Source organism: Callorhinchus milii, unplaced genomic scaffold, assembly GCF_018977255.1.
Source record: "Callorhinchus milii isolate IMCB2004 unplaced genomic scaffold, IMCB_Cmil_1.0 Scaffold6, whole genome shotgun sequence".
In the NCBI taxonomy this organism is placed as follows: domain Eukaryota; kingdom Metazoa; phylum Chordata; class Chondrichthyes; order Chimaeriformes; family Callorhinchidae; genus Callorhinchus; species Callorhinchus milii.
In genome coordinates this window covers 27,142,609-27,155,703 of record NW_024704747.1, presented here as the reverse complement: position 1 = coordinate 27,155,703, position 13,095 = coordinate 27,142,609, and the positions used below count along the sequence as shown (strand labels likewise).

Here is a 13,095-nt window from a genome sequence, read left to right as displayed (position 1 = left end):
ACCATTTTTACTTTCTCATCCAAGGACTAAACTGAATTATTCCCGTCTTGGGGGTTGGGGTGGGGTGGGGTGGAGGTGGGGTGGGGTTGGGGTGGGGTTGGGGTGGGGTGGGTTGGGGTGGGGTTGGGGTGGGGTGGGGTTGGGGTGGGGTGGGGTTGGGGTGGGGTGGGGTTGGGGGGAAAGACGACGTGGCTTTTGAGGGAACTGGCGACGCGAATCCGGATTTCTTATCCGTGCGTCACAAGTCGCGTCGAATCGTTTTCTTTTCGACGTACAGTCTTTTTTTTGGTAAAACCCACAGATATCATCGAATCATCATCGAATTCTCCAAACAAATCCAGAGGCAAAGGGGGAAAAAAAGGGGGGGGGGTGGTGGCCTTGGCGCATGCGCCACGCTGCCCCACCGCCACGTGACCGGAAGGAACCCCGCACGTTGTTACAGTGGCACTGTATCGGCGCCGTCCGGTCGGGAGTGTTCGCATTCGTAAACGTTCAGCGCTTAAAAACGCGCGGAATTTTTTTTTACACACACGCGCACGCGCGCACAGGCACGGGCGCGGGCACGATCCGAGGTCAGTAAATAGATGAGACTCGGATTAGTCATCAGTGGGGAATCCCGAGCCTGGAGCGGCTGAGCCTGGGCTCGAACCCCCCCCAACCCCCGGGGTGGCATTGGCTGGACCCCCGCTTCACTCACTGGGGGGGGGGGGGAGGGGGGGACCGTCTTGGATCGGAATGAAGCGCTTCAGGTTGAAAGACCTGGAGGGTTCCCTGCAGCAGGTGGACGTGTTCGAGAAGCCCAAACTGCTTTTGGAACAGTACCCCACGAGGCCCCACATCGCGGGTGAGCGGAGGGAAGGGCAGGACCAGGGGTGGGTGGGGGGTGGGGGGGGCAGTTGATGGCCACACGTTACACAACACCCACCCCCCCCAAGGTCCAGCACAGTGAAGGCTTTGCTGGGGGTTGGGGGTCAAGTGGGATGGAGGTGGGAGGGTGATCAAAGGCACAGTCAAAGAGGAAGTTCTTGAGATGAGTCTCGAAGAGGGGTGGGGCGAGGGAGGAGGTGTGATGGAGGGGCTCCAGGGATGGGGCTCCAGAGGGTGGGGGCAGAAAGGCTGCCCGCGGTGGAGCGGGCAAAGCGGAGGGGGGGGGGGGGGGGACGTGGAGCGGAGGTGAGGTGGAGGGGCTCCAGGGATGGGGTTCCAGAGGGTGGGGGCGGAAAGGCTGCCCGCGGTGGAGCGGGCAAAGCGGGGGGGGGGGGGGGAACGTGGAGCGGAGGAAGCGGCCAGGTTGATAAGGTCGCGGGGGGGGGGTTGCGGAGGGGTAGGAGCGAGAGCGTGGCGAGCCTCGAAACGGGCAGGAATTACGGTTTGGCGTCAACCCGGATTGTTCTCTTGCGCATTCTAGAAATTATATTCCATTCCCAGGAATGAATGGAAATTAAAAAATCCACGTTTTCTCGTTGCAGCACATATGCTGTACACAATCCACACGACATTCGATGACATCGAGAGGAAGCTGGTTGCAGATCTTGGGTGCGGATGTGGAGTTCTAAGCATTGGCGCAGCACTGCTCAATGCAGGGTACGTGGAGTGCGACGTGTGATTTGTTTGATCTGCGTCGCTAATCTCACACGAGAACTTCATGTTTATGACGAGAGCTTCACACTCATTTACTGAACTTGCCCTAAATTGGGAGTATTGGCAATACGTACTGCTTCGGGATGCTTTTTTTTAAAAATCACTTGTAGTTTACAATTTGTATCTGAATTTGGGCAATTCTAAAGTTAACCTTTAGATACATTATATTTTGAAATCAGATAATGACTTAAAGATGCAATCCGAGATCGTTAGGGGCTCAATGATTTCAGTAACTCAAAATGGTGCATTACCAACTGAGATATCAGTCAAACTGATATCATAATATTTTTATGCTAAGGAATGCTCTTTATTAAACAAAGTATTTAAATACAAAACAATTACATTCCTGTTTAACTAAATTGTGTTTTTTTTTGCTTTCTTTTAATCTTTGGCAGGTTATGTGTAGGGTTTGATATTGATGAAGATGCTCTTGAAATATTTAACAAAAATGCTGAAGAATTTGAACTGGCCAATGTTGATATGATTCAGTGCGATGTCTGTTCTTCGACGGATGGTAAATTAACAAAAGCATTTGACACAGTCATAATGAATCCACCATTTGGAACAAAGCACAACAAAGGTAGAAGGAATGTTTTGGCTTAATTTCGATTTGTTTTTGATATTTTAATTGAAAAATCAAAGCATTAAATAATTGATGTGCAATAAAAAAAATCTTGTTTACACACCATAAATGAAAATTGCAGTGAAATGTTAAAATTATTTAGTTTTTTTAAAGCACAAAGCTGCCAAGCCCAAATACTACATTTGGTTTTTCATTACTTTATATACTTATGCAAACAATTTGATAAATAGTTCTGATTAATAGACAAGTTACATAAATAATTGATCACTCAATCTGGTATTCATTTCCTCTTTATGGGACCATACCTTAAAAACTGTGGCCCACATACAAAATGTAAAACGATTATAAGATTAATCTGATTTAAGTATTCTACAATTGCATGCCCTTTCCCATCAGGTATGGATATGATATTCCTGAAAACGGCATTGGACATGGCCACAACAGCAGTGTATTCTCTCCACAAAACGACAACACGAGAAGTAAGTTATGTTGCTCGAGTGTATTTTACTAAAAATGGATAGACCTAATGCATTTGTAGATCGATAATCTGCCAGTTGCATTAGAAGCCAATACTTTTAAAATGCACTGAAGATCGGTTTCCTGATGGGACTCTTCAGAACAGAGGCCAATCAGAGAACAACAAATTACATTTGTATAGCCATGTCAGGACGACGTCCCAAGAGTAAGCCGCTTCCTTATTGCTCCAGTTGGTATCAGCTAATCGAACAGACAATGGAATTTATGTGGGACCTCACTACTACATTATATGTAGACATTGACCCCATTGCTTACATTAAATTTTTAATGCGACTGGATATGTTGAAAGTAATCAATAAAACTAATGGTACTTATAATAAGAGTCTTGAATATGAAATCAAGTGCTCTTCCAGGAACATAGTAATTAGGAGTAAAACACAATATCAGAAACATTTCATTGAGGTTTGTGAAAATGTGAAATATACTGTGCCAGAATCCATCAAGGCTACGTCATTTGAGATATTTAAAAGGAGTAAAGTTACCCCATAGTTGAGCCTCCCAGTGGTTGTTCATACAACACTTCAATTAATAAAAACGAAATGAAATATATCAGCTATTACTGAATAAGCTGAATACTGGCACATGACACCTCCAAAAAGTGAACCATGTGACTACTGTTCAAAAATGGAAGCTAGGAGTAGTCAAACAAACTGATCATTCTCCCGTTATTCTATAACAAGCCACATACCTGCAAAATTAAAATGGTCACAGTCTTCATTGATTCTGTTTCTTGATAAAATTATTTCTAAATCGCACTCCCAATATACTGTACTTCAGTGTGGCAGATACCCTCGGGTGGAAAGATTACTATTTTGCTTTAGCGCAATTAAGTCACATTTTTCTAAACAAAGCATTAACTAGAACAGTGAACAGGTATCATGAGCAATTAACAATATATTGCTCAAATTCGAAAGACTTTCACATATGCTTTTTCTTTACAGCATATTCAAAAGAAGGCTAATGAATTTAAGGTGAAGATGGAAGTAATCGCTGGTAAGATCCTGGTTTGCAAATTAGGATTTTAATATCACCATAGTATAGAGGTGGATTTTTCATGGGTGAATACCAAATTCAGGTTTATTGCAAGAAATATTCTTGCCACCAAGGGGTCAGATTTTTAGAGCTAAATTTTTCGAAATTTAATGTCAAGAACGAAGATAAAATTGGCACTTTTTTTGAAGCTCTAAATATGTGATTCCATTCCACTTGTGATTAACAATTCAGTAATATTACAGTCATATTGCAAAATCCTGTTTTAATATCAAAAATGTTTTCTAAACAGAGCTGAGATATGATTTACCAGCATCATACAAGTTTCACAAGAGGGAATCGGTAAGTTAGTTTCTGTTTCTTTGTAGTCAAGTATAATTATCTTAAAAAACAACTCTAATCTTATCATAGTCTAGACACTCTGTACTTTACATGATTTAGTCCTTTTACATTCCCACAGTGGCCAACCTTTACGATCAGCCCACCAAATTAATTGTCTTGATTTATGCCAGAAAATCAAAAGAACTGAAAGTGTACTACCGCTCAAACGCACACCTACCTACATTTGTGTAAATGTTCAGGTGCTGCTTCTTGATGGAGGCTTCAGGTCCACAGGCCACAAAATGGCCACCACTGATTTGCTGTATAATATGATATGAGTCATTCTCACTAGTTTTTATATCTTGTAGTGACTGTAAGTACTTATTCTGGATTATAATAATCACATCAGGCCGACATCTCAAAGCACTTCACAGGATTTATTTTGAAGTGGAATGACTATCTGTATGCAGATGGCAGCCCAATTGCAAACAGTAAGAAACAAAATCTAATCTGGGTGATTAGATTTTTTAAAAAATCAAATTGCAAACTTACATGTATCCTCCACTGAAAGTGAAGCTTGCATCATTCCCTTGTAGCTTTAGCCTTAACATTTAGAATGCTATTGGTCCAGCAACAACTTGGCTGCTCTCTCAAATTGGTCTCAAGACCCACTTGTGATTTGTGAATCCTGTTCAAATTTGATTTCCAGCATCTGAAATTATCTAATTTTTTGTCAAATTCAAACTCTTGCTAAATTTCTCAAAATCATAGTATTTAAGTTACTGTTGTCACAAGGCAATAAAGTCAAGATTTGTTACCATTGAAAACTACTTATTCACAATGCATGATCTGATCCACTGAATAAGCATCTTTCCCTGGTCACTTCATAATTCACAATTCAAACATTGGACTGTGAGATGGAACTTGTCAAAGGCCATTTTATTAATGAATTGGAAAGACTATTTACAATAGTACAGGATTATGAACAAAGCTTCTCAAGTAAAATCACCTTTTAAGTCAAGTTACAGTACCATTTACTATGTGATACTTAATCTGAGGAAGCATCGAGTACTGGCTTCAGTGTGCTTAAACTGCAGGAGACAATTAACAAAAAACAGAACCAAACATACTAAAGTAACCGAGAATATAACCTAAGAATAAAATATTTTGTTTTTAAAAAAAATTCTGCCTGAACTTTAGACAAGCATGCAGTTCTTAAAGGGATTTTCAAACAGTTTCAACCTGCTCTTTTTTTTTTTGTAGGTTGACATTAAAGTGGACTTCATACGGTTCTCTTTTAAATAGTTCCATACATTTGAGAGACATCCAATCGCACAACCTTGGAATGACTACATAATTTTTAAATAAAAAAAATTGTTGAAACCCATGTAAATGCATATGATTCTCTTTATCTCGGCTACATGCTCAAAATGGAGTCTCACTTATCACCTGCTTCATCTTCTGTTTTCGGTTTTGGCAAAGGCTCTTCAGTTTTCATTTCTTTCAATGCAGGTTCCTCCGTTTTTTTGGGTTCCGTCACCGTCACTTTTGGCGCAGGCTCTTTTTCAGTTTCCTCAGTTTCTTCCACTTTCATTTGTTTCGATGCAGGCTCGTCTCCAGATTTAGTTTCTTCGAAATGTCGCTTCTTTTCGTTTGTAGGAGCTCCAAGTTTTTTTTTTAATTTTTAAAAAAAAGAATAATGATTAAACTTAAAAATGTAATTGGTGCATGGGTACGAAAAAAGAGAGGAAAAGGGTGGAAGGAAAACTAAATTAACAACCACCTCCTAAAGTATGAGCTAGTTTAAGACAATTGAGTCATCTGTTATCTTTTTCATTCATTTTACAAACTCAACTCACTGCCAGGGTCACTAGTTTGTAAATACAAATTGAACCCCAATGATTTTTATATTAAAGACTTAGATTCAACCTAACTTCTGCCATACCAGAGAGTGCATAATAAAAAGCATCAACTTATCTAAGGTTATCTGCAGCAAGACCCTTTCTACTACCACGCATCTGTGCAAATGACACTATGGTTATCTGAGGAAACGTTAGGTTATATCTGACACTGCTGAACAAGTGTAATGTGAATATTCAGTTTTCAATTTTGGTAGGGTTGGGAGAGGGAGATGTTTTACGGAACATCTGGGATTTTTTTCCCCCCCCGATAACAATTTCCACAAACTACTGAACTATCTTTTTATTCCAGGAATTGAAGCACCTATTGAGAATTGAATATCTAATGCTTACCGGTTTCTTCAGTTTCCTCCATTCCATCACCACCACCATCTTCCTCTTCACTGTCAAACGTAGTTTTCTTGCCTTGGAACTTCACTCTGGTTTGTCTTCGACCACCTTTAGCACTCCTGCCACGACCTCTACCCCACTGACCTTTAAGTAAATAACTCTAATCACATTCTGCACACTTTAAAAAAAACTATAAAATGTGCTCACATTAATAATATTCCTTGCATTTGAGATAGTAATTTAACAGTAATTAATTACCTCTGCCTTTTCGTTTATTCAGAGATTCCTCTTGATCCTCCATTATTTTCTTTAAAATCTTTTTCTCTTCATCACCTTCCAATAATCCCCAAGTCACATCTTTTCCTCGCAGCTGCAAGTTTCCATCATGGGCTTCTTTGGCCTTTTCAAGTGCTTCCTTTGCACTTGTTTTAAAGAGAATATTTCCCTATGAATCACATGTCAAACATCAGTCAGTCAGAACTCAATAAAACACCAGCAAAATAAAACAAATGCAGGAATGTATAAAACAAGAAGAGGCTATCTGGCCAATTTCAAAGTAGAATAACCTAATGCATCCTGCAAATTAATTTCCTTGTAGAATAGCTATCTTATATTCCTCTACACTTTACTGAATCAGTCTGTCTTGATGCAATCACCTTTACCATCGCCCTGGCAAGTCTATTTGATAAATCCAATCTATGTTGAGGAATTAAACCAAGCTCTCCACTGAAGGGTTTGCCTGCACCTTTTAAAATTTATTCAATAATACGTCCTTTGAACAATATCTTTTCCAGTTATAACAAAAATTGAGATTACTTAAATCCATTAGAGTATTATTCCTCCAGGCTTACCTCTTTAGCGCCTCTTGTGAAATCCACCCATCGTATCTCACCGTGGTTTGAGAAAACTTCATGTATATCTTCCCTACACGTCTGGTCAGTAAGGTCACCTGAAAATGCCAGCAAGCACCCAGACTTTTCTTCCATGGATTTCTTTAACACACAAAAGTTTTCATTAGATGCTTTTAAGAAACGTAATATAATCCATGCATTTGACATGGCATCTTATCAAGTCTTCTGGACATCTCAAAGTGTTAACCTCTATTGACAATACTCTCTTATAGTGATTGACTTATAATCTTACCTTCATAGATTCCTCAGCTATTTTTTGTATCTCTTGTTTGTCACTAAGATTGAAAAAAAGTAATTAGAATCACTTTCATTGGTGATTTTCATCTCAGTTATACTATCTCATCCTTTTAGTTAGTTCAGTTTCAAAGCACTGCCTCAAAAACCACCGTCTCTCACAGGGTCTCTCTCATATTCTCCTCCCCCCAAAAAGATTCTAATCAGTGTCCACTTACTGTTTTTTATTTTTGGATCCTCTGTTCTGTTTTTCTTCAGCCTTCTTTGCAAAATAAGCTTCTCTTCAAAAGAAAATAGGTTATTAAAATCAGTCCTTGCATCAGATCTTCTAGTCAATTTAAAGATGAACACACCTGACATGTTTGATAAAAAGATAGTTGCTAAAATCTACAACAAGATTGCATTTATAGAGCGCCTTTCACGTCGGGAGGACGTCACAAGGCGCTGGACTGTTGGGTCGGCACCTGAGCAAGGGGGAAATGGTGAGGGAAGGGAGGGAGGGAGCGAGGAGCGGGTAGAGAATCGAGAGGGGAGGAGAAGGCACGGTTGAAGAGAAAGGTCTTGAGACCAGCCTTGAAGGAGGAAAGGGCGAAGGCACCGGGGGATGGAATTCCAGAGCCTACGGGCTGAAAGCCCGGCCACTGATGGTAGGGCGGTTAGGGCGGGGGATGTGGAGCAGACCGGAGCCAGAGGAACGGAGGGTACGGGCAGGTAAGTAGGGGGATAGTAGGTCAGAGAGGTAGGAGGGAGCGAGGCCGTGAATGACCTTGTAGGTGAGGATGAGGATCTTGAAATCTATTCCTATTCAAGTTTCACAAATGGTAGAACATAAAGATCAGTCTTTACCAGAGCTCCTTCTAATAACCTCATCAATCTCAACTTCAAAATAAATTTTAATCTAATTACACAACAAATCCCAATAAATAAGGCATTTCATTTTGTGGTTTCTGGAGATCAGGAATAGCGACTTTGGGAAGTAAAAGTAGATGGGGGGAATTAACCTGTGTACTTCTACATGCATCTCAAATTAATTCGGGTTACTTGAAAGTAATTAGTAAGTGTAACCAAATTACACCAGTCCAAGCCTATCTAGAGGAATCTGTGCTAGATGAAAGAACTTTAGCAAGTAACTCCAATCTCAAAACAGTAATTATACACCTACTTGAAAAGCACAATCATGTCAGTCTCCTTATACTTCAGACCTGAAGTTTCCACAAATTTCTTGGCCTTTTCTACACTGTCATACACCACAAATACTGATCCCTGTTAAGAGAAAAAAATAAGTTAGAACAAGAATACTTAAGTATACTCTAGTGAAATTGTACAAACTAATCTGGCAGTAGAACAGGGAAAAATTGTACCTTGAATTGCTTCTGCAAAGTCCTTCTCATTTGAATACTCTCCCCAGGTCCTTTCTCTTCAAACCATTCCATTATTTCATCAAGTGTTGCACTTGTAGGAAACCCCTTCTGTTAATCAAGAAAGGTGGTTTTAAGAATGAAAAAGTTGACAAAAATTTCAATTAAGACTTCAAATTATATCAAATCTAGTTTAATTAGTTTCATTCTTGGAATTATGTTAGTGTAAGGCTTTATAAAACAACAAGAAGATTCCATTTATAGAGCGCCTTTCACGTCGGGAGGACGTCCCAAGGCGCTATACAGTTGGGTCAGGACCCGAGCAAGGGGGAAATGGTCAGGGTGAGGGAAGGGAGGGAGCGAGGAGGGGGTAGAGAGTCAAGAGGGGAGCTGAAGGCACGGTCAAAGAGAAAGGTCTTGAGACCGGCCTTGAAGGAGGAAAGGGAGGAGGCGGCGAAGGCACTGGGGGATAGAGTTCCAGAGCCTCGGGGCTGAGAGGCTGAAGACCCGACCACCGAAAGTAGGGCGGTTGGGGCGGGGGATGTGGAGCAGCCCGGAGCCAGAGGAACGGAGGGTACGGGCAGGTAGGTAGGGGAGTAGGTCGGAGAGGTAGGAGGGAGCGAGGCCGTGAATGGCCTTGTAGGTGAGGATCTTGAATTCGATCCTCTGGGGGATGGGGAGCCAGTGGAGGCGAGCGAGGGTGGGAGTGATGTGGTCCCGAAGCCTGGTGCGGGACAGTACACGAGCTGCAGAGTTCTGAATGACCTGCAGTGTGGAGGGAGGTGTGGGGAAGGCCGGCGAGGAGAGAGTTCCCATAGTCCAGCCTTGAGGTGATAAAGGCGTGGACCAGAATTTCAGCCGCGTGAGGGGTGAGGTAGTGCCGTAGTCTGGCGACATTCCGGAGGTGATGGAAGGCGGTGCCAGTTGTGGCGCGGATATGAGGGAGAAAGGACAGCTCAGGGTCGAACAGAACCCCGAGGTTCCTGACTGGCTTTGAGAGGTGGAGAGTGCAGCCTTGGATGCTGAAAATCAATATTCAATATGTGATTTATTAGTGAATACACAAAACTGCCTCACATTCAGAAGTATTTTATGTTTTGCCCCACACCAGCATTGTGTTGATAAGTTGGAAGAAAAAAAAACTACAGAACTACAATTAATTTAGTGCCAAGAAAAACATACGGTATTGTTTGAGTGCTTAACAATGGTGAAACATTAACATTTAAACAATGAAGACTTACAACATAAACGGTTTTGGCTTTTACAGAATCCTTGTACTTGTCATCCATCTCAGGCAGAGGTTTAGATGGAACACGACGAACTTTGCTCTTGTCTTCACTTATTTCCATAAGCCCAGATTTTGATTTCTTAAGTGCTTCTACTATTGTAGGGAAATCTGTGGTGAGGCGACTTAATCTGGAAGGTAATTTTTTAAAAATAGATATTAATATATAAACACACAAACTTACACCAGCATGTACGTATTCAAGCAGTTCCAATTTATCCTTACCTGTTAAATTTAATCATAGTTTCCAGAGGTACCCAACCATCATCCAACTTTATTTGTTCGGTGAGAAATTTATCTCTTGGCAAATTGTGATCACCAAAGTAATACTGCACAAAAAGATGACAAAAGTAAATTCTTGTATGGAAACTTAAGAGATCTTTGCTAAGATGTCTTGACTATGAGACAATAACGTAAGCAAAAATGATCCTATCAGGAGGGGTTAAACCTGGACCACCAGACAAACACTGTACCTATATACAAATAAGCATGCTCGCTCAACATTTCGCCCCAAGAGCAGAGCATTGTGTAGGGAATCCCTGAAGGGATTGCAATCCTAGAATTTCAGGAGCACAATTACCATACGAGATCCCAGGAACCCTGTATGGTCACGGGGCTCCCAAAATCACAGAATTGCAGCTGCTAGATGCCTGAACGACATTATCGAAGCACCCAGCCATCCTCTCACAACCCAACTACGGTTATGAGGGGCCATGAATTCAGTCTTAAGTTTAAAAACTATTCTGGTATTTCTCTTGTTGACGGACCGGTTTAACTGCGGCAATGGTGTGTTAAGTTTTACGGTAGCTAAAGAACTAAAAGGAGAATTTACTGAACAACGAGTAGCTATGGCTTTCAATTCTCCATTATTGGTACCAAGCAAAGATTATCCGAAGAGCACTTTCCATTCGCAAGTCAACGCGGTGCCGGCGTTTACATACTTCAATCTGTTCACAGATTTTCTTCTCTTGAGGAGTAATTTCGTCTGCATCTCCATTAGCTGCCATTTTGAACGCCTGCAAGAAAATGCAGAATATATATCTGAGACCACTTTCCTCTTCGGTCCATTTGCCGCCCAAAAGCAAAACCGACCCTCGAGTTTTTTTTTTCTCTCGCTTCGGGCAAACGTGGGGGAGGGGGGGGGGGGGGGGAGAAGAAAAAAAAACACCTCTGATGTATGTACCTGAAGGATCAAAAAAAAAGGAGAGAGAGAGAGAAAGCCACTCGCGTTGAGCAAATAAACCAAATTCAACATAAAAGGCAGACGGAGCCACGCACTGCATTTACACTTCATCGAATTGAAACTGAAAACCAAAACCCTGCGCAGCTTCGGGAGAACTGCACCGCCAAAGGGGGGGGTCCCTCCCCGTGCAGACTGGGGGGCAGAGGAGGAGCCCCTCTCTCCGTGGAAACGACGGATCCCGCCGAAAGGCAGGTGGGCGGTGGAGGGGTCCATCACCAGTTGGGGCCCCAATAATACCCCCTCCCCACCCCACCCCCTCCCACACACACACACACACACACACCGGTGAAGAGAGGAGAGGGATGATGTCCCGACGTTGCTGATTCTCCCTCTCTCTCTCTCTCTCCCACCCACCACCACATTAGTTCAGCTCCTTGACCCCTGGGCCGAGCCACGAGGTCTCCACGCTTCGCTGACCAGTCGGGCGAGGGTGGCGTCCGGAGGCCATCGCTTGTGCGCGTGTGTGTCCCACCAGCAGAGAGGTCAGGCCTCAGCTCTGCTCAACCCGCCTGAGGGCCGCCATGTGCCCGCGGTTTGCCGCCGCCGCCGCCGCACGGATTCCCCTTCCCACCCCGCGGTGGGTGGGGGTGGGGTGGGGGGCGGCGTGAGGAGGGAAAGACAGGCCGTGGCCTCAGCCCACAAGCACAGAGCAGATTAGGCCCCGCAGCGGCCCTGTCGTAACCCTCTCTCCCTCTCTCTCTCTCTCTCTGGGGGAGGGGGAGGTGAGCGGTGGCCGCTCCCACACACACACACACAAACGCACACTTTTTTTTTTACCTCAACCCGAGCTCCGGTTCCTCCACAAACCGCCGCTTCAGCCTCGCGCGCCGCCGCCGCCGCCTGTTTAAAGCCTCCCAGCAGCCAGCGCGGCTACTTCCGGCCAAGGCCCACGTGCCGTAACCCCCCGATCGATAGGGTGAGCATCGACCGGGGGGGGGAGGGGCGGGGGAGGGAGGGGGAGGGGGTGATGATGATGATGGTGTTGGTGGTGGTGGTGATGATGATGATGGTGGTGTTGATGATGGTGTTGGTGATGATGATGATGGTGATGATGATGGTGGTGTTGATGATGATAGTGATGGTGGTGTTGATGATGGTGATGATGATGATGACGGTGATGGTGTTGGTGATGATGATGATGGTGATGATGATGGTGGTGTTGATGATGGTGATGATGATGGTGTTGGTGATGATAGTGATGGTGATGATTGATGATGATGGTGTTGGTGATGATAGTGATGGTGATGATGGTGGTGGTGTTGATGATGATGGTGTTGGTGATGATGATGATGGTGATGATGATGGTGGTGTTGATGATGGTGATGATGATGGTGTTGGTGATGATAGTGATGGTGATGATGGTGGTGGTGTTGATGATGATGGTGTTGGTGATGATAGTGATGTTGATGATGATGGTGTTGGTGATGATAGTGATGATGATGGTGATGATAGTGATGGTGGTGGTGATGATAGTGATGATGATGATGGTGATGATGATGGCGATGATAGTGATGGTGTCGGTGATGATGATGGTGGTGTTGGTGATGATAGTGATGATGATGATGATACTGATGGTGGTGGTGATGATGGTGATGATGATGGCGGTGGTGGTGATGATAGTGATGATGATGATGGTGATGATGATGATGGTGATGATAGTGATGGTGGTGGTGATGATAGTGATGATGATGATGATGGTGATGATGATGATGATAGTGATGATGATGGTGGTGGTGATGATGG

The 13,095-nt window shown here is 43.4% G+C and overlaps 2 protein-coding genes across 3 annotated transcripts; one reads left to right on the top strand and one right to left on the bottom strand.

Annotated features, from left to right (window-relative positions):
* Positions 1 to 595: 595 nt before the first annotated feature.
* On the top strand, positions 596 to 5,399 carry mettl5 (methyltransferase 5, N6-adenosine). Of its 2 annotated transcripts, none has more exons than XM_007889970.2 (7): positions 596 to 844; positions 1,470 to 1,584; positions 2,037 to 2,155; positions 2,621 to 2,703; positions 3,703 to 3,754; positions 4,044 to 4,093; positions 5,336 to 5,399. In XM_007889970.2, the coding sequence occupies exons 1-7, from the start codon at positions 736 to 738 to the stop codon at positions 5,375 to 5,377; spliced, it is 570 nt and encodes a 189-aa protein (XP_007888161.2). In that variant the 5' UTR covers positions 596 to 735; the 3' UTR covers positions 5,378 to 5,399. The 2 variants fall into 2 exon arrangements, with proteins under 2 accessions (XP_007888161.2, XP_042192452.1); XM_042336518.1 differs by having other exon boundaries at positions 597 to 844; positions 2,037 to 2,221.
* ssb (small RNA binding exonuclease protection factor La) lies at positions 4,997 to 12,242 on the bottom strand. Its single transcript, XM_007889969.2, has 12 exons — positions 12,130 to 12,242; positions 11,051 to 11,125; positions 10,335 to 10,438; positions 10,066 to 10,240; positions 8,828 to 8,935; positions 8,629 to 8,729; positions 7,685 to 7,747; positions 7,465 to 7,507; positions 7,173 to 7,313; positions 6,580 to 6,766; positions 6,325 to 6,465; positions 4,997 to 5,734 (listed from the first exon to the last, which is right to left on the bottom strand). Exons 2-12 carry the CDS (start codon positions 11,114 to 11,116, stop codon positions 5,511 to 5,513), a joined length of 1,353 nt encoding a protein of 450 aa, XP_007888160.1. The 5' UTR covers positions 11,117 to 11,125; positions 12,130 to 12,242; the 3' UTR covers positions 4,997 to 5,510.
* Between the last annotated feature and the right edge of the window lie 853 nt (positions 12,243 to 13,095).